The sequence below is a fragment of the Chaetodon trifascialis genome, chromosome 6 (assembly GCF_039877785.1).
Source record: "Chaetodon trifascialis isolate fChaTrf1 chromosome 6, fChaTrf1.hap1, whole genome shotgun sequence".
Lineage (NCBI taxonomy): Eukaryota > Metazoa > Chordata > Actinopteri > Chaetodontiformes > Chaetodontidae > Chaetodon > Chaetodon trifascialis.
Genome location: NC_092061.1, coordinates 6,032,950 through 6,052,372, shown reverse-complemented (window position 1 = coordinate 6,052,372; position 19,423 = coordinate 6,032,950). Strand labels below are relative to the sequence as shown.

At 42.6% G+C, this 19,423-nt stretch overlaps 1 protein-coding gene across 1 annotated transcript; it reads left to right on the top strand.

The window, feature by feature from the left end:
• The first annotated feature begins 237 nt into the window (after nucleotides 1-237).
• On the top strand, nucleotides 238-18,384 carry lzts1 (leucine zipper, putative tumor suppressor 1). Its single transcript, XM_070964099.1, has 9 exons — nucleotides 238-509; nucleotides 10,128-10,474; nucleotides 10,600-10,737; nucleotides 12,503-12,665; nucleotides 12,758-13,149; nucleotides 13,282-13,455; nucleotides 13,614-13,745; nucleotides 14,954-15,148; nucleotides 15,437-18,384. The coding sequence occupies exons 2-9, from the start codon at nucleotides 10,244-10,246 to the stop codon at nucleotides 15,983-15,985; spliced, it is 1,974 nt and encodes a 657-aa protein (XP_070820200.1). The 5' UTR covers nucleotides 238-509; nucleotides 10,128-10,243; the 3' UTR covers nucleotides 15,986-18,384.
• The last annotated feature ends 1,039 nt before the right edge of the window (nucleotides 18,385-19,423 follow it).

The window sequence follows — 19,423 nt, the reverse complement described above, 5'->3', positions numbered from 1 at the left end:
CAGAGCCGCAGGGCATAATGCCAGGAAAAGAGAAAAAAGAGAGTGAGCAGGCAGGTAGAGAGAGATGGATGAAGGGAAAAAGGGATGAAAGGGTGAAAACACTAAAGAAATAGTGCACAACTAAAGGGAAATGTATGTGAGAGGTGGACGAGGCAAGCAGCGGAGGGAGGGCGGGTGGGAGGGAGTGCTGGATGTTCAGAGTGAAGGAGAGAGTGGGAGGGAGTTCAGAAGGGAGGCAACAAGGATACACTGTAAAGAGAGGGAGGGGAGAAAGAAAAAGAGCATGTTTATGGAGGAATGTGACAGTGTTCAGTGTATGAGAGATGGGACGGACTGATTGCACCGTACCAGGTGTTGAAGAGGGGTGAGAGGGGGACCCAGAGAGAGAGCTCCACACCAGCAGTGCCAGCTAGTATCCGGCTGGAGGTGGTCTGTCCACAGTGATCCACACAGCTTTGGGAAACAGAGCAGCAGCGGCAGTGACTGGGGGCAGGCAGACTATGATGGAGGTAAGTCACCTCCAGCCAGACTTAAAGGAAGGTTATGGCTGTTTGACTGGATGTGACAGGGGACAAATGATGGTGCAGACCCAGTCTGGGTTCACAGCCTTGCAACTTCAAACAAGAGTGAGCCTGGGTGGCACGAGCAGATCCCACAGATTTCAGTATGTGTGATTTGCTAAGCGGAGCTCTCTTGATGTGGCTTGGGTTCAGATTTTTAGCTCTGTTTGTACTAAGTAAGCACCAAAATGTAAACCAGGCTCATCTTAGCGCCGCACTGAATTATGTCTGTTGTTTACATAGTTAAACATTCTGACTGAAGCAAAGTTTCTCACATGGAAGCAGTCCAAGTCTTTTGCTACTTTTAATATGCAAACTGAATTTCAAAGTAAAAGCATCTCATCTTTGAGGACATGCCAGCTCTGACTGAAAAGTCTGCTTTCAACTTTTTTTTTTCTTTTGCAGAAAATGCCAATCATGCTCTTTGCTTTCAGCACAGCCACTGCTGAACAAACCATTGTTTTTAAACTGTGAAATAACAGGGTTTTATTTAAATGTTACACTATACACAGCAATTCAGGGGAAATAAATGGCATTGGACACAGAGCCGGTTGTTAAAGGTGTTTTAAGCATGAATTAAGTGTGTTCATTTATGTGTGTCCCACCCTATGATTCTCTAAAGAAATTGGCCCAACCGTTCTTCAATATTCTTATGATTTTGCTGTATAATTAATAACAGCATGTGGAAGAGATGTGTGTGGGGAATAATTTGCCCGTTACACAACCTCCCCATTTCAGCACCATCACACCTGTGTGCAGTAATGTACAGTATGTGTTGGGACCTGCAGAGATCATGAATTATTGTGCATTACGCTGGTGACAAGGTGAATGGGTAAGTATAGGGCACCTGATCAGACATGTTCAGGTTTGCTCTGTGTTGCAACTTATTGCACAGAGGAAAACAAAGACACCGAATCACAGGGAGAGCCTGTGGAGGATGAAAGTATAGCAAAGACAGGTCTCTTGCCTTTGCACGGCAGAAAATATCTGAGCCATTTGTTTTTCGTATGTAAATTCCATTTGTTGATGGAAATATCTTGACTTCACAGGTCACTTCATATCTTTTCTATTTTGCGTTTTTTCGTGGGAATTAATGCGGCTCAGTTCCATATCTGTAGCGTGTGACAAACCGTTGGAGCTGTCATGACCTGCTAAAGAAGACGCGTCTTAAAATAACTGTCCCAGATACCCAAATGCAGTATTCTTTCATGAGTGAAGGCTCTGTCTCAGAGAAGTGCAGCATCCCAACATCCTCGTGAGCCTCAGCTCACGGCTCTCAACTTTTCAGTAATGTTTCATGAAAAACTTCTTTAAAATGTAATTATATTATGATGCTATATGAATCAGGTGAGAAACTGTGCACAGCAGGTGAGTCTCAGCCGTGATTTTGTTTGCTATGACACCTCAAACTGTTGAAAGAACCATGCCGAGTTCCCCTACAATGAACAACTTAGCATTACAAGGTCAGGGGGCTTTTATTTGGGAGCTGAGCGCAGGTACCGCCCGCAGCACATTTTCCCAGCTGCTCTCAGAATGATACAGTATAGACCCCTGAAAGTGAGCTCATTGTGTCTTCTCTTACTCCCACATTACACCATCCACGCACACACACACGCAGCCACAGCAGATTAGGAGGATGGGAGGATGGTTATGCTCCAGAATGACAACCTTATCACTGAGTCTTCAGCTTGCAGGGTCAATGGGCCCCAGTGCCAGGAAAGGCCTCATTCTTTTCCACCTACCTATGCATGTCATTCCACCGTGATACCGTATCAAACTAAAATATATATAAGACAGACTTTTAAGAAGTGGTGACTGTGTGTGACTATGTGAGAAATACTACTGTTAGGCGAGTTTATGTAAAACTTCCTTCATTGTTACCTCTAAGTTAAAAAGGGTTATTTCTAAGTTGTATTTGGAACACAATTTTAAGCTCTAACGTTGTAATATCACTTTAAAAAACGTATCTGAAAACTGATCTGACACCAGTATTACCCAATGTAACGTTCTACCAATACAGCTTCTACATTTTGGCACACAGTGTGCCTTCCTCGCTCAATTGCAGCATTGTACAAACAATAATCTGACACCACAACAAAGCTTTGATGACAGTCCATCAAGCTGAAGTTTCACATTTATGAGCCTGTCATATCATGCATAAATGACAAAGCCTGTTCAAAACTAGTGAGGGTTAATGGAAAAGGTAAATATTCGTGGTTAATGGATGGGTGAAAATTCAAAATGTCTAAAAATACTTCACTTGTTACAATACATTTACCCCTTGCTGTTTATAGAGTGGGATAAAAGCCTTAGTTATAAATATTTCATGAGTATGGAGCTGGCCGGTGATCTGTTGTATCTAACTGAAGACACGTAGAGCTCTTTAAAACCATTTTTGGACAGATTCCAAGGCACTGCATAAGTTTGAAGCATTACAGAAAAGTGCAGAGACATATTGCGAGGCAATAATCAATCTTGTATGGATGGACGCAGCTCAATAAAGAAATATAAAAGGAAATTTCAGATATTTAATTTTAAGACTCCTTAAATTCATGAGCATCAATTCCCATCCTCGTCGCAGCACTAAAGGCTCCCATTTAGGCTCCATTAAAAATACATTTCCCTCCATACTCCAGCTGCCAAGGTTATGCAAATGCCTGTATTACCGGAGCATTAGTTGGCCAGCCATACAAACCCAGTGAGATGTGCAGACAACCTCCTTATCTATTAAAACCGAAGGAGGTTGATTGTTTGGTTGACCTAATGTCTCATTTGGATGCACATAATAGCATCTGCATGCAATCTAATTTCAACAGGGGTCCTTCACTAAAAGCTGGCCACTGGTCAAAGAGGCGGCCACATGGGTGCCAATAGAAGACACTGATCAAGTGAAGGAGTAACAAATGTTTTGCTTATGTGATTTAAATGAATATGCAGTTCTTAAGCCACCCTGCATCCACAGAGGAGACACTGACTGTCTGCTGGACAATACAGCAGTCCTCAATGTATAATTCAATGTCAGCTCCACAGAATATAAGTCTCTCCAACACATTCCCTGTCTTTCCACATCTGTCTCTTTCTCTTTCTGCCACTGCCTCTGTGTCTCTCCCTCTCTGTGCCTGGTATTCCATCTACTTACTCTGGGGCGATAATGAGTGTCTGGTATTCTGCTCTTCAGCATTGAAGCCCTATTCATGCTCAATCTCCTTTACAATGCACTAAAAGGATTACCCAATTAGCTACTATTGGATGCCATTGTGTGTGTATGGTTGGGCTGGTATGTGTGTGTGTGTGTGTGTGTGTGTGTGTGTGTGTGTGTGTGTGTGTGTGTGTGTGTGTGTGTGTGTGTGTGTGTGTAGGCTTGGTCAGTAGATGGATGTGTTAGCAGTGAAAGTGGAAGATAGATGGCTGTCTGTACCCCACACTTCATTCCCAGCTGATGTTCGGCTGTAGGCCACATTACTCATCCCCACAACTGAGTGAGACACAAGATGGGAAAGTGTGTGTGTGTGTGTGTGTGTGTGTGTGTGTGTGTGTGTGTGTGAGACTGGGTCCTTGACAGGCCACAGAGGATGCTAGAGAAAGAGACAGAGCATTACTTCTCAATAATTCAGCCTATCATTCTCTGGAAATATACTATGTGCTGTCATATATGAGCAGTGTCTTCTCCTCCTTGCTTTAATTTGTGAGTTTAATTTTCAGCGTGTCATGCCTGGGATAATGGGAAAATGTCGGCTTCATTACATGTGAATCATCAGTTACTTTGTGAGAACCACGGATCGATTCCAGTTATCTAACGAGTTACATCACACTGGGAGCAATATGTTCAGCGTACATTTGGAGGATCGAACAGCATAATAAGGATTGATTTAGACTGATGTCTCCTCCAGGATTAAAGGTACAATCCAGAATATTTAACCATCTCAAATTAAGTTACCGCTCTGTTTGGTTTTATTCCTGGCAGTGTTCAGAAACAGCATTTATATCATGGAAATAGCACAATATGCCTGTTTTAATCTTCTTAATATAAACTAGTCTCTGGAGAGACTAAAATCAGCAATGAATTGATTTTCTAACAAGATTTGCCCGTGAATTTACAGTCTCATACAGCTTATGTTGGCACACGATGAGCCAAAATGGATGTTGTGGAAATGACAACATCAGTTTGGTAGTTTTTTGCGTGTTCAGTAGTCAACTCCGAGCATAAGTCTTTGATGTCAGACAGCTCTGAACGCACCACACTGGCAACCTTTGCAAAACAAACATCTTTTTTAATCTACAAGATGCTGCACTGACATCAGTCAGAAGTACTGACTGCCTGCACAATATGACATTTCAAATTTTAAATAAATAAATACAACTAAAAATAAGGCATTTTTTGGAAAATGATTTGGAGCAATGTCAGAGGGGAAATCCACTGATTTTACACATCAGTTCTTTCATCGTAGGGAATACTCTGCGGTGCATTCTGTGGCTCTGGAGGGCGCATGCTTAAGTCAGAAAACAAATGGTGTCCTGGTGAAGGTTAACTTGGACTTTGAGACTTTGACTTTTGGTAAGACTTTAGGTACACATATTCACTATTAACTACTTGCTTATTAGCCAGCATATTAGTAGCATATTGGCTCTTTATTAGTGATCATAAAGCACTTATTAATGCCTTCTTGTGGGGGTTAGGGTAAGGTTATTAGGATCATAATTCATGTACAACAACTTTCTTTCTATCAATAAGCAGTAATTAAGAGGTTATTTAGGGAAATTCTAGTTGTAGAATATTGTGCTGCAGAAAAAGGTATTAAGTGCTCTATAATGGATAATAAGGGGATGCTAATATGCATGCTAATAAGCAGCTCATGTGTACAGTGTTACCTAAATGTTTAACAAATATCCTGCAAGCGTGGATTTTAACAGACGTGGAGATGGACATCTTAAAGAAAGATGCTACTGAGTTGCATTATGGGAAGTGTTACTGGAGCTTCAGCCACATCAGGAACTAAGTGTCTGGATATCTCTACGCCTGCAGCTGCAGTTTTAACCATTGGCAGGCTTCCCTCACAAGTCCTCCAACGTTATGTTTAAATGGCAGTAATTCAACTTTAAATTACAAAAACTTAGCCACAACTCCCAAGTGTGATCATTCGCTAATCCTTTTTGCGTACTCTCTAATGAAAACAGCACAAAGACGATATATTAAATGTTTTACCTCATTAACTTAATTGATTTTTGTAAATATCTGCTTATTCTGAATTTGATGCCAGCAACACATTTCAAACGCGTTGGGACAGGAGCAACAACGGACGGGAAAGTTGTGCAATGCTCCAAAAACACCTGTTTGGATCATTCCACAGGTCAACAAGTTGATTGGTAACAGGTGATAGCATCATGATTGGGTGTGAAAGGGGCGTCCTGGAAAGGCTCAGTTGTTCACAAGCGAGGATGGAGCGAGGTTCACCACTTTGTGAACACATGATTGGATAAAGGAGATTACTCCATGAACATGAAACCACTGTTGGCAAACAGTTATGTAAAAATGATTTCATTCTGTTTTTATTTACATTTACAGAGTCCCAACTTTTTTTGGAAACACTCCAGAATAATCCTTTTCAAAAAGTTTAGCAGCATGTTACAGATGGAAAGTGTTTCAGCAGGTTGGCTTTCAAATAAAGAGTCGCTGTGTATGAAAGTCTGTGTGCACTGAAGACGGCACACGTAAACAAAGAACAATAAGCTGTCTGAGACTGACCTAAAAAAAAAAGACACACTGAACTAGATAGATTACACGTGCATCTGTTAGAAATTACCATAAAGACAGTGAGAATTAAAGTGATGCCATCTGGCACCGTGGCAGTGTAGAGGTACAGTGAGAACAGAGGAGAGTTTCATGGTCATTGTGACACAGGTATAAATCCTGGACCTTTATAGCACGCTGCTGCCTTCCTCCGGCTGTGGTAATGGATTGGCCATGCTCTGGGCGTGTGTGTGTGTGTCTATGTGTGAGTGTGTCTCTGCTTGTGAGTGGAGGGGGTGTATTGTGCAGGACAGGGCTTTGTCAGGCAGGCAGGTCAGCTGGGGCTCGAAAGCTAGGGTGACACCCTGCCCAGACACACACACACACACACACACACACACACACACACACACACACACACACACACACACACACACACACACACACACACACACACACACACACACACACACACACACACACACACACACACGCCACCCCCTGCCTGCACACAGATACACAAGTGCACACACGTTTTTGTGCAGACACAGGAAAACATGCAGCCAATCAGATGCAAGATTAGATATACGCATGCCCCCCCCCGCAGTCCCATCTCACCAAAGGTCTTAAATCACACTGTCCACTCTAAAGCCACTTATTAAAATGGAATGATTAAAATAGCAATGATGATTGAGTGACAAAAAGATTTTGAAATCTCTTCAATATTTGCGTCAAATAGATGTGAAATGGACCAATTCTCTCTGGCAAGTGAGTGGGAACATAAAAGTGAAATGGAGGGATCATTGTCCAGACAAATAGGCTTTAGGGGGCTGACTGGGGCTGATCGAGGAACAATGGTAGCAGGCTGAAAGGATGAGCGAGCAGCGCTGCTGGAAAAGATTATGGCAGATCTACTGAGATACTGTATGTTATTTCATTAGGGGGTGAAAAGATTTAATGGTGAGAAGTTTCAGACAGAATGATGTAATATGGCGTAAACTGTGGTGCAACTCTGCCTGCACATGTTGAAAGAGCGAAGTATAGGGTCATGCTTCCCACGGTTTGTTATTGGTTCAATTTTAACAAACCGACGTCTCCATCGATTTTTGTGTGATGATAGTAATGAATCAGCTGCGTTCCACCTGTGGACACATGGTAAAGCTGTCTGTTTTCTTCACATTAAGAGAACGTATACCTTTACTTGTGACAAAAATGGGGTGTAAGATTTACGTTTGTTTTGTCAGCAGCAGAGCTTTGGGGCCATATCTTTTCTGTCGTTGTTTGTTCATTTGGAACACAGTACCTTGTATATTTTCCTGTCATGATGTGTGATTGTATTTCATCCAAAAGGTGTTTTGTCAACAATGTGTACTCTGTGGGGTGCTGAACACTCCACTGCCTTAGACAGACTCACACTCCAGCAATGAGACTGTGTGAAAGTGTGTTATTTGTGTGTATGTGTAAAGGTGTGTGTGAGAGAGGGAGCCTGTGTGTGTATGTGTGAACAAACAGCATAAAGGCAGGATGGTGGTAAATCACTATAAAACTGAAGCTCTCCAGCACTCTCATTGTGAGGACTAGTCATTTATTTAACACTCAAATATGGTCCTGGGCTGTTTGGGGAGAATACATCAACCGGCACATAAGAGTCCACACAAAGAGCGGCACACTTCAACAGACAAAGAGCGAAAAGAGAGAGGCCAAGCGCCTTTTTTTCTCCTTCAGATGGAGTGTTGTTTGTTCAGGGTGGGTGCAGGGCACCGAGTGGGACGGATGGATGAGGGAGGGACTGATGGCAGAAGGGAGGGGGTGAATGGTTATTACACAGTGAATCAATGCACAGAGTGTCTGTGGGTGATAGTGGGGAGAGGAGGGGGGCACATAGGGGGTGTAAAAGATCTTTTGTGAAGGCTGGGAGTTAATCACTTGAGCGGCACACGCCAGTTCTATGGGAGCACATGTTGTACACTGGTTCCCCTGGGGGGGAGAGGGAGAGGTTCTGACACACACACACACACACACACACACACACACACACACACACACACACACACACACACACACACACACAGCTGAATTTACATGTCGGTTATAATGCAAAGCTGGGTACGGGCCGACTAGAAAAGCACAAGACCCACCCCCTCCACAGAACAGTTAGCAGACCCTCCTGGCCGTGGTGATAATGTGAGGCTTGCATTTGCTGCTGGTTCATTCAAGGGCATACACACATGTCTGCCTGCTCAGTTTCTCCAGGACTGGATAGATGACTCTGCAGGGGCCTTGCTAGAGATGGATGCTTAGTTTAACCTGGCAGTAAGTAAAATCTATTGTTTCATTACTTCAGTCCCGTGTCAGTGGTGGATGCTAATATCTGAGAGTGATAGTGAAGGCTGGCGCTTGGATTTAGCGGCAGCCATCCAGGCACAGTAGAACAGAGGCAGTCACAGTCACGTCAGAGACTGTTTACATCAGTGGCTTTGCTTTGTACTCTTGCAGGTACAAATTTAACTTCATGTACCATTACTCAAGACTTCCAGCGGCTGTTAAATATGAAGAATATATTTTGAATTTCATCCTGAATGAAACAGAAAATCAAAACGGAAGCTGTGCTGGAAGACCTCCAGCTGACTGTTGTTCTTTCATGATTTGAAGGTTTCTCGTAGTCTCGCTTTATCTTTCCTTTCCTGTATTCACCTTAAACAGAATATAACTGTCGTTTTTTCATTCTGCCATAGCAACCACTGAAACTTTCCCTCTTCCCTCTGCATGCATGCTACTCTGTCTCACTTACTGTCTGTCTCCACCGCTCCTATTATTCTCCTCATCATGAAACATCTATTTTCTACATGTCTCATCTAGCTTATCATTGTTTTCTGGACAATGAAATGTGACAGGCTTGATCAGCACTCCCTCCTTCATTCAGCCTTTTCCTCTTCAAGCATGGCCATCAAACTCCTCAGGGAAATGACAGTGACAGCTATGTGTATTCTTACGAACATGACCGTGCAACCAGTAATTATGCATTAGCCTCAAGCCAAATGCAATGTAGACTAATAAGTGCAAACGGCAGGCCATTAGTCCCGTGTTTTGTTGGCGTGGCCATTATAAAATGCTTAAAGGATGAGGACCAGGTGGTCAGGGGAGCTCACAGGCCTGATCAGCCAGTATAGAGCCCTTTGCCACTAAGTCACAACTGAGGGGACTTTTCCCCTGTGGGTTAGAGATCATGACTAGCAACATCTGGGGACTGGTTGTCTTTAAAAGGGAGGTGGGGACAGAGAATAGAGAGCATCACTAGTACCTCTATGGACAAATGTCCTTGTATTATGACTGAGAATGTTGAAAGCACAAATCCATGTTCTGTGTGCTTAATCCAATATTTATTTCATAATTCCAACAAATAGCATTACTGTGTGTCTTGTCTACGTTCAAGTACAACCGCAAATACAAAATTGTTGCATTGCGTTATTTAGGAGGCAGAACCAGCCAAGTGTTGAGTAGGAAGTAAGTAGCCTAATTGCCAGTTAGTTTAGAGGAAGGGCACCCAAAGGGTTATTTGTCAAATGCAACGGCTGAGCCATAAATCTAGACACACAAAGCCAGGCAGAGAGCCAAGACAGACTTTTTCACTTTGTTTGTGTTGGAAATGTTAACACACCTGCTTCAACAGTGCATGTCTGGACTGAGCAGGAAACAATAAAACCAAACAACAGTAAAGAACTGATAAGCATCAAAGGAGTCTATGACATGCATTTGTCATTTCATGCAAAAAATCCTCTGCTTACGGATCGACCACATTCCCTGCGTTTAATGTGCATTATCCCTTTCTTGTCTTGCAGATTAAGCCACTGACAGTACTTCTCGGGGGTCATGAGTTGTGTCTTTCTTCCACTTCTGTGTAACTTAGCCAGCTGGACTTTAGCCCCACCCTCTGCTCACCTATGCCTGCAGGACCATGGGTAGTGTCAGCAGCCTCATCAACGGCAACAGCCTCAACAGCAAACACTGCAATGCATCTGACCATAGGCTAAAAAAGGGAATAAACCATCACAGAAAGAGCGGCGGTTGCAGCCTTGACGGGTTACTGAAGTGTGGCTTCACTCAGGGCTCCTCGTCCAGCACTCATCCTTCTAAAGGCCTGTCCCACTCACGGTCAGGAAGAAGTGAAGATTTTTTTTATATCAAAGTAAGCTGCTGTACCGTCAGATGGCATCAGAAGCATGGTTTTAATGTCGAAGAAATATATTACATGTATATTGTACTGCACTTATAAAATATAAAGTCTGAAATGTTTAACCTGTTCAATACAAGGTGAGCCATAAACAGAGGTCAGTGTACCACAGAGGAGGGTCAATGGAAGACCACGCAGGTGGACAGAAAAGAGACGGGGAATCAGATGGACGACTGCAGCCAAAACTGTTGCTCATGTCTGGAAACATGACTGAGAGGGTGAGCAAAATGCACATTATTTCTTCTCAGGTGCTTTACCCAAAAAATATGATTCAACATTACATTTCAACATTTTTGGTAAGAGTTAGATGAGAATATTAAAGACGAACTTATATCTGTATGATAAACATGTAGCTGGAGCCTTCAGAGGTTTATCTGCCCTTAAAGACTGGAAACAGTTTCCTGGCTCTAAAGGTAACAAAATTCAGACTAATTAATATGTTATATATCATTTGTTCACATTTTTACAAAAATCAAAATGTAAAAACAATAATTTTCCATCTATGAAGGGTTTTGTGCCAGGCTATGTCTAAACCAGAAACCTCCAGGAGGCTTCTGCTCCCAGTCAAGAAACAGTCTGGCACACAGTGTAACCTCCTGCAAAATGCAACCTGTTGTTTCTACACCGTTTACAGAATATACAGTCAAGATAAATAGCTGTCATTAGTGAGATTTGAGGTGCTGATGGGCACTGCTGTTGGACAGCCAGGCTAGCTTTTTTAGCTGTGTTTCTAGTCTTTATGCTAAGCTAAGATAATTAACTAAATGCTGTATCATCATATTTAGTGTGCAAACATGAAACAGTATCAATCTTCCCATCTAACTCTGGAAGAAAGCAAATGAAAATATTTCACAAAATGTCAAATCATTTCTTTAAGAACATTCAATTTAGATATCAAGTGAGATTTTATGTCCATTTTCATCACCTCATAAATTCTAGCTTAGTGCTTTACTTGTCTGGAGCCGCTGCCATGGCTATTCTTACGACTATTAAGAAGTCATATTGTATAGCGGCTACAGACTTTGAAAACCTCACAGCAAAGTTGAGGATAAAACCTGCACAGCAGGTAGTTTAATTGGTAGCAGCCATTCCTCATAACCTATGTTGAACCTTCCCAGCTTATTAATCACCCCCTCCCAGATTAATGACCCAAGAATGCCTTGATCTCCTCAGAGGAGTCATTTCTGTGCCAAGAATACGTAGGCAAACTGAGTCTCCTTCAATAGGTCTTTATTCCTCAGGGGCTCGAGGGGGAGAGAGGAGAGGAATAGGAAGCAGCGTTAAAAGAGACAGAGCAGAGAATAAGAGAGAAAAGAGGGAGAGATCGAGGGCCGAAGAGAGTTTGAGGGAAAGAGAGAAGAAAAAATGAGGAACGGCATCCCAGTCATGAAATCAGTGAGAAGGAATGCTGAGCTCACAAGCTTTACCTCTTATACTTCAGCAGTAGCTCATATTATTAATATCACAGAGAAGGGCTATTCATCTTCCCTCAGACAGCACATGGGGGAGAGATGTGGGATGCAGAGGGGAAGAGAGGAGGGGAGGTATGGTACTCTTTGTGACGCTCTTGGACAGCAGAGATGGGGCACGTGGAGTGCAAGTTCATCTATGAAATGAGACCTCTCTCCCATGACAGTCAAGTGGATTTTGCTTGCAACTATTGCCGTGCAGCTTTTAAAACTGGCAGCTTGAAGTTACTGCACGCTCCAGTGGCTCCATTTCCAATATGAAAAGACATGATTGGACAAAATCTATCCCTTCCATTTGTACTGACTTCTCGCACGTGACAATATTTATCTCTGTTAAAGCCACTCATTATGATTTTCAAGTCGCAGAGTGTGACCCATCCTTGGCTCTTTGTACTCTCTGCAGCAGTGGAGGAGGACTTGCTTTTTGCCGTGCTGTCAGCTAAGATGAGCCACTGAATATAAAAACAAAAATAGGAAAGAGCACCCCTGACTGTGTGTCATATCACTCTTCTAGACCTCTGCTGAGAAGTCATTGGTCCGTTCCACTGCGTTCAAGCATGTGATTCCCAGGAGTACGTCCTCCACGGAGACAGGCCACAACAGCCTGGACCACATCCTTTGTCCTCTGGAGAAAGCAAGGAGTCCAAACAATAGACACAAGCAAGACACTTTCTCAGGTCTTTCTCTATAAACCGCTGCCTTAAAATGAGCTTATTCAGGTTGAACGGCAAATTATAAAAAAATAAAATGTAATTTCTTTTCCTTTCAGGGACTCTCTCCGACTCCGGACGTAACTCTATGTCTAGCCTGCCCACCCACAGCACCAGCGGCAGCCTAAGTGCTTCTACAGGCCCTGTCAGTCACAATGATGGCAACTCAGCTCCCACAAACAGCCTCAGCAAGGGAGTGCAGCCCAATTTCCCTCCATGGGTCAACGGGAATAGCACTAACCTTGACTGTAGCTACAGGGCTGGTTTAAACAGCGGGGGGTTGGCTTCTCAGGCAAATGGGGATGCTGGCTACCCACTTTCTGCAGGTGAGCCAAGCCCTCTGTCTGAAGCTTCAGGTGGGATTCGGTCCCCTATTACTACAGATGAGTCACTGATTGAACGTTTGGAACAAAGGCTGCTGGAGAGAGAGTCTGAACTCCAGGAGTTACAGGTACCAAGCTGTCACATCACAAGAAAGCACAGCACAGCACATGCTCTTTATCAAAATCAGTGCTTTTCATCAGAAGTTAGACTGTACACCTGTCTGACAAATTCTTACTGGGATGTCTTCACCTTACAAAAGGTCAGTTTTGAGGAGAAGGAAGCAGACACCTGTCAGCTGTTTGATGAAAGACAAAGGTATTGTGCTGAGGAGATGGAGGGGCTGAAGCAGCGATGCTCCACAAAGCTACGACAAGTGTCCCAAATGGCTGCAAAAACCCAGCAAGCACTCCAGCTGCAGGTCAGGCAGCTCCAGGTCAGCCCCCGTCCTCTTTTCACTTCTGATTCATAATCATCCCAACAGCCCTTCTCGCTTCCAAATGAATCAATTAAGATGCATTAGCAGATGCACGGAAATTCAGCACCTTCCACTCCTGCATAAATAAGTGAAATATGAAATCAACTTTTGTGCAGGCAGAGAAGGAGCGGCTTCAGGAGGATGTCTCAAAGCTAACCCAACAGAAGGATCTTGTTGAGCTCAGACTGAGGTCTTTTGAGACGGAGAACACACAGCTCGCTCCGACACTGGAGGAAACTCAATGGGAGGTGAGTCATGAGTCATGTGTGTGTGATATCAGATGGGTTTGAAACCTTGTAGCATACAACACAATCTGGAACGACCTTGGCGGCTGCTGCTGAAGTGTCGGAACATAAAGTTATTCCATCATCACTGGAAGAAAAGTCTACCATTTTGCATCATATTTAACAAGAAACAGAAATCTATCATAAAGGAATCAGAGATAGCAACTTCTCCTTTCACATTTTTCTCAGCAGTTCACAACGTTGCCCTTTAACATCAGGAGCTTTACATACTTTCTCTTGAATCAAAAACATCTTGCTTTGCAATCAGTTTCCTTCACCTGCACATGTATCCGAGCTGCACACTTAGCTCCTAAGAATTTCTCTGCTATTAGCATTGTGAGCTAATCATTTTTGTTGCGTAAACAATGAATGAAATGACTGTCTAATGTTAAAGGAGTCACTCATAGTGATGGACCAACTCTAAGGAGCTTTTTTAGCACCTTTCAGCGAATTGTTTTGGTTTTGCAGCCTGCAACTTTACTGTTGTGGTCCAGTGTCGGCGCTCTCAACAGATTTGTTTCCAACTGTTTTCAGAAAACAAGCTACATGCTACCTGCCCAACACGAAACAAAAATAAAAGTTAGCGACTAGTTGGTGAACACAGTGGAGCATTCAGCAGCTAAAGAGGCAGAAATTTCCCTAAGGAGCTGGTGGAGAACAAAACAGAGCAAAAACAAGGGTGAATATTTGACTTATATTTGCCAGACACAGGGCTTAAAATGCTGCTCTGCGTCTGCTGGATGTAAACAGGCAAATAACACATTTGCCAACAACTTCATAGGCTGATAATATGTCAATATTGTGTTTACAGACAGTCATACTGCCCAGAAGAGGCCAAAAACTAGTTTTACTCATCAAAGCTTAAATTTGGTATTACATGAAACAATGAAAGGTTTTTTTTATCATAGTCTTATATGAAGGAATATAATGTATTCATACACTTATGACACTGTGTGCACAAAGCAATTTCAAGTGCTCAACCATTTTCTGTGTGCTTTCATAATCCAATGCACAAAACTTATTGCTGTAGAAATGTACATGATGGTGGGCGGAGAGAAATACATCGAAATGAAAATAATTACTGAAAAGCCTTTAACTGCCAGCGTGTGGAACATATCACACAATATTTACTCTGACTGGTTCGTCCTCATAATTGTCTCTGTCAAATGTAGGTGTGCCAGAAGACAGGGGAGATCTCACTGTTGAAGCAGCAACTGAGAGACTGCCAGGCAGACGTCAGCCACAAGCTAAACGAGATTGTCAGCCTGAGGGCGTCGCTGAAGGAGAACACAGGAAAGATGGAGATGCTCGAGAAGCTGAATAAAGAGCATGAGGACAAACTCCACTGCCGAACCATAGAGGTTGAGGTTAGTCTGTTGATGATTCAATGGCAGTTCATTCCACAATGAGGACGTGTGAATAAAATGCCCACACAGTGCTTAGAAGATGAAAACACTTCTAGTTAGTGAGGATACCTGCTATTGTGTCCTACACTCAACTGCGACCTTCAGACTGCTTTCAATGTCCATGTTATAGCAGACAAATAATGACAGGCTTAATACATGAGTTTATATGACACTTCACATTATTAGACCTCTTAAATCAATCAAAATAGTCTGCTGCCTGTGTCTGAATCTTTAACATTTTCAATTCAGGTGTGCCAAAATGAACTCCAGCGCAAGAAGAATGAGGCTGATTTGCTGAGGGAGAAAGTGGGCAAACTGGAGACAGACATTAAAGGAATGAAACAGGATCTGGCCGTGGCCAAAGAGCGGAGGCTGCAGCACAGTTTGCACCTCGAGGCCCATGGCCAGACTCAGGCCTTGGACAGACTAATCCAAGGCTCCGACTCCCCCGCCCAAGGCCAAGGGGAGGAGAACGGCGGACATGTCCCCACAGAGTCACTCCAGAGGGAAGTGGAGAGACTGAAGCAGCAGCTCAGGGAAGAGAAGGACGCACAGGAGAGGCTGGCCAACAGCTTTGAGAAGGAGCGGCAAACATGGAACAAGGAGAAAGGCAGGGTCATCAAGTACCAGAAGCAGCTCCAGATCAACTACCTGCAGATGCACAGGAAGAACCAGGACCTGGAGAGGATCCTGAAGGAGCTGACCGCTGAACTGGAGAGCCGGACAGAGCTCGGCATAGACATCAACTACAGCTCAGGGTTACAAACATATGACGACGTTATCGCCACAGAGATTTGACGGGAACACGCACGCATTCAGTAACAGAGAACTGGGCACTTGGCTGTTTTATCACCACAGATATTTATGATATTACAACACCTGGAGATCATTCACTGCTAGTTAGTGTTTTACAAGGGTTATTTAATACAATGTGCATAAACTAGTGTTACTTATTTTGTGTCCAGGTCCGAAAAAATAAAATAGCTTTTTGTGATGACACTGTTAGTACTTTAAAAGTAAATACTAAGTTATTTAATGCTCAAATGAGAATGTTTTATTTTTTTACCATGCTGTCTAACAGGATCATGCATCATTAAAATCATGCACACTTTTGTAGTTTTAAACACCATTTATTAGTTTCTCACTAATACAGTCCAGACAATAACCGATTTATCCGTTTCATGATTAATGCCTGGTGACACATTAGAAATATGATGGTGGCTTAACATCTGTCCCTTCCAGCATGGACAATGGCAGTGATACATCATCTATTGTCAGTCTGGGTTGCTAAACCTTCACTTACTCTCCCTTGTGTGTCCATGTCACCGTGTTGTCCCACACTGGCCATCCTTAAACGGTTTGTGCATGGAAAAGAGTTTCGAACCATTTTCTGAGTCATTTCATTAGTGAATATTTGTTATATACACACCAGTTTCGTGTTCTGCACTTCAAAATACAAGTTAAAATCATTTTGAGCTTTATCCCTCAATTCAACCGTGAAAATGTCAATATGCAAACAGACAAAATTGAGGTTAATATATTTTATAATATCTTCTGTGTGTTCTCTGGATGTTGTAAAATTCAGCCTTTGTGTTACTAAGAACATTTCAGTGATCATGCAGCTACATTTGTTAATTCAGGTGTCATATGAAGTCCTAATATCCCTCATACAATAACAATCAGTCCACTGAACAGACATTGATAGATGAAACTATTTTCCACACACGTTTCTGAAATTGTTTTCCTGCAGTTCAGACTGACTGTGTCGATGAGATCTTCTGGTTGTAATCTACATGTTTAATCTAATTTTCCATGGCTGCATCTACAAACTCTCTGGATTAGTGGACAGTGTCACGGCATTGTGACGTGCATGAAACAAACCTTATGCCTGAACCATACTGAGAATGGACCATTTCTTACACTATCAGTACGCCACGTTGAGTCCGGATACAGATATGCATATAGCACAGTATGTGCTGGAGAGCGCATCTGACAGATACAACGGCAAATGCAAATGCTGGGATTCACTTTTTGCTCCTGTGCATGTTTAGAGAGAGAGAGATGGATTAAAGGGGGTTGGACAGAATACAATAAAAGCAAATATTTTAAGAGAAAAACAAAGGAAACAGGGTGATTTCCCGCTAATGTCTATCTCTCTCCATACATTGTTCATCTAACTTTGTGAGAGTTCGCTGGCACTGCTCCACTTGGAGACAAACAATCCTTCCTCACAGCAGCCATGGCCATTTGGCTCTACTATTTTGGAGCTATTCCACTTCCCACAAGGGCAAAGTAGTTTGTGAAGCAAAAGTTTAACTACTCCACCCACTCAATACTCAGGGGCTCACATAGACTATCAGGCAGAAATATATGCACACACGGCTCTGGTCAGGAACGTCTGGCAATCTCTGCAGTGAGGCTGCTTGAGATTACACGGGTAGCCACCATTACATTACATTACCACAGCGTGTCAGGAAAGATTTGGAGGCCGACAGACTAAGTGGAACTCTAAGGTGAGGCGCTGTAATCAGTGGCACTCAAACTGAGGTGACTGATAAGTGTTTTACAGCCCTCACTCTGGGACTCAGGAGAGAAAAGTGGTCAAATAGGGATGTAGCAAAAGGACAGTCGATACTGCAGCCATGGTTAGGATGAACATTTCCTGGAATTCAATCAACAAAAATCAAACGCAGGGCAACTTGCAAACCTTGGGCAAAAAAAAAGCCTCAGTGTAACAGCCGGTACGCTCTGATAGAACTGGAAATAAGCACCAACAAACAAGCTAGGGTGCAAACACAGGTGATTTAACAAATGTTTGTCATTTGTGCATCAGTGCTTATTCTAACACCTTTGCCAATTTACATTTTGCTGTATACTGAAATTGTTTGTCTCAAAAAGTGAATTTTACATCTATCTCAGCAAACAGATGCTTTTCGGAGCTCTTTTTGTCAGAAGAAGACAAATCTTCATTGTGTTTTCTTTGAATTATTACTAAAACTGTCCTTTAATGCCCTTCACGTTGAAAGGTGCATGGATGAATATTTCTGATTAGGTCCATCACACAGTGCTGCAGCTATAAATGTATAGTGGTGCCAGATTTTGAAACAAAAAAGTTTGTCAAACACTCACTATTCATGACATAACTCCACAAGCAAATGCTGGATTTAGAAATAAATATGAATGCTGTTGATATATATTCAAAGCTGTCAACTGCACTCTTTGTCAATCCCTCATTATCATTCTCCATTCCTCTTGGACATAAATAATGAGAAGATTGTTTTCCTCTCCCGTCTAATCATCTAATTTCAGCCTTTATAGCATTTCCTTCTTCACACAGAAGCTCCTTCCAGCTCAGCTTCTGTCATAACTAAGCTGATTGGACCAAATCAAAACTGAAATCAAATTAAGGCCCATTGTCAACGCGTGTGGCTCCGTCACTGGCATGAAAGGGGGACCACACAGAAGAGATAACAACAAATTCAAAGACGCTGGTTTGACATGAAAGAAAATAACGGAGCTGGGTGGGTGGTGGGATTTCTTACTCAAAATAACCATGTAAGAATCATCACCTACACTTACAGGATTGCATGCAATAAACACAGATGTTTTCATGTGCTTCATGACACAACTGTACAGCCATTTCACAGCAGAAGAGTTTGAAAAATGATTTTAAAAGGCACATTATGACGGTTACAAGACAATTCCAGCTTTCACTGTTTATTTTTTTCCCATTATCTACTGTTTTCAATTATGACATGTAGTAGCAGAGAGGTTTTTAGGGAAGGGTATGATATGCATCTCTTTGAATGGACTCAGCTGAACATACAGACTTCGGGTCCAGCAGATGTCTCGCCGTGATTGGACAGCAGTTAGGCAGCTGTCAGAAGACACTGGCTGATAATTTAGCCCTGCCTTGTGGTGACATGATAATAATGCACTCATTTCCTGCTGTGATTCTCCTGATCGGCTGACAGTCAAGCACAAAAGAGGCTGAATTCATTAGTGATGGGGAGGCGCATTTGCAAACTTGTTCAACATACAAAAAAGGGATCTCTGGTTAAATATTCAGCAAAGAAATGTAATAAGTCTCAAATATTGTGGAAAAAAAACTGTACTCCCATGAATGGGAGTTTGCGCTTCATTTCATGGACCGATCCTCACCTCTAACATTATAATATATATTCCATCCCAGTAAATAATAGATGAGTCAATAACACTGTATCAGTTTCTACCTTG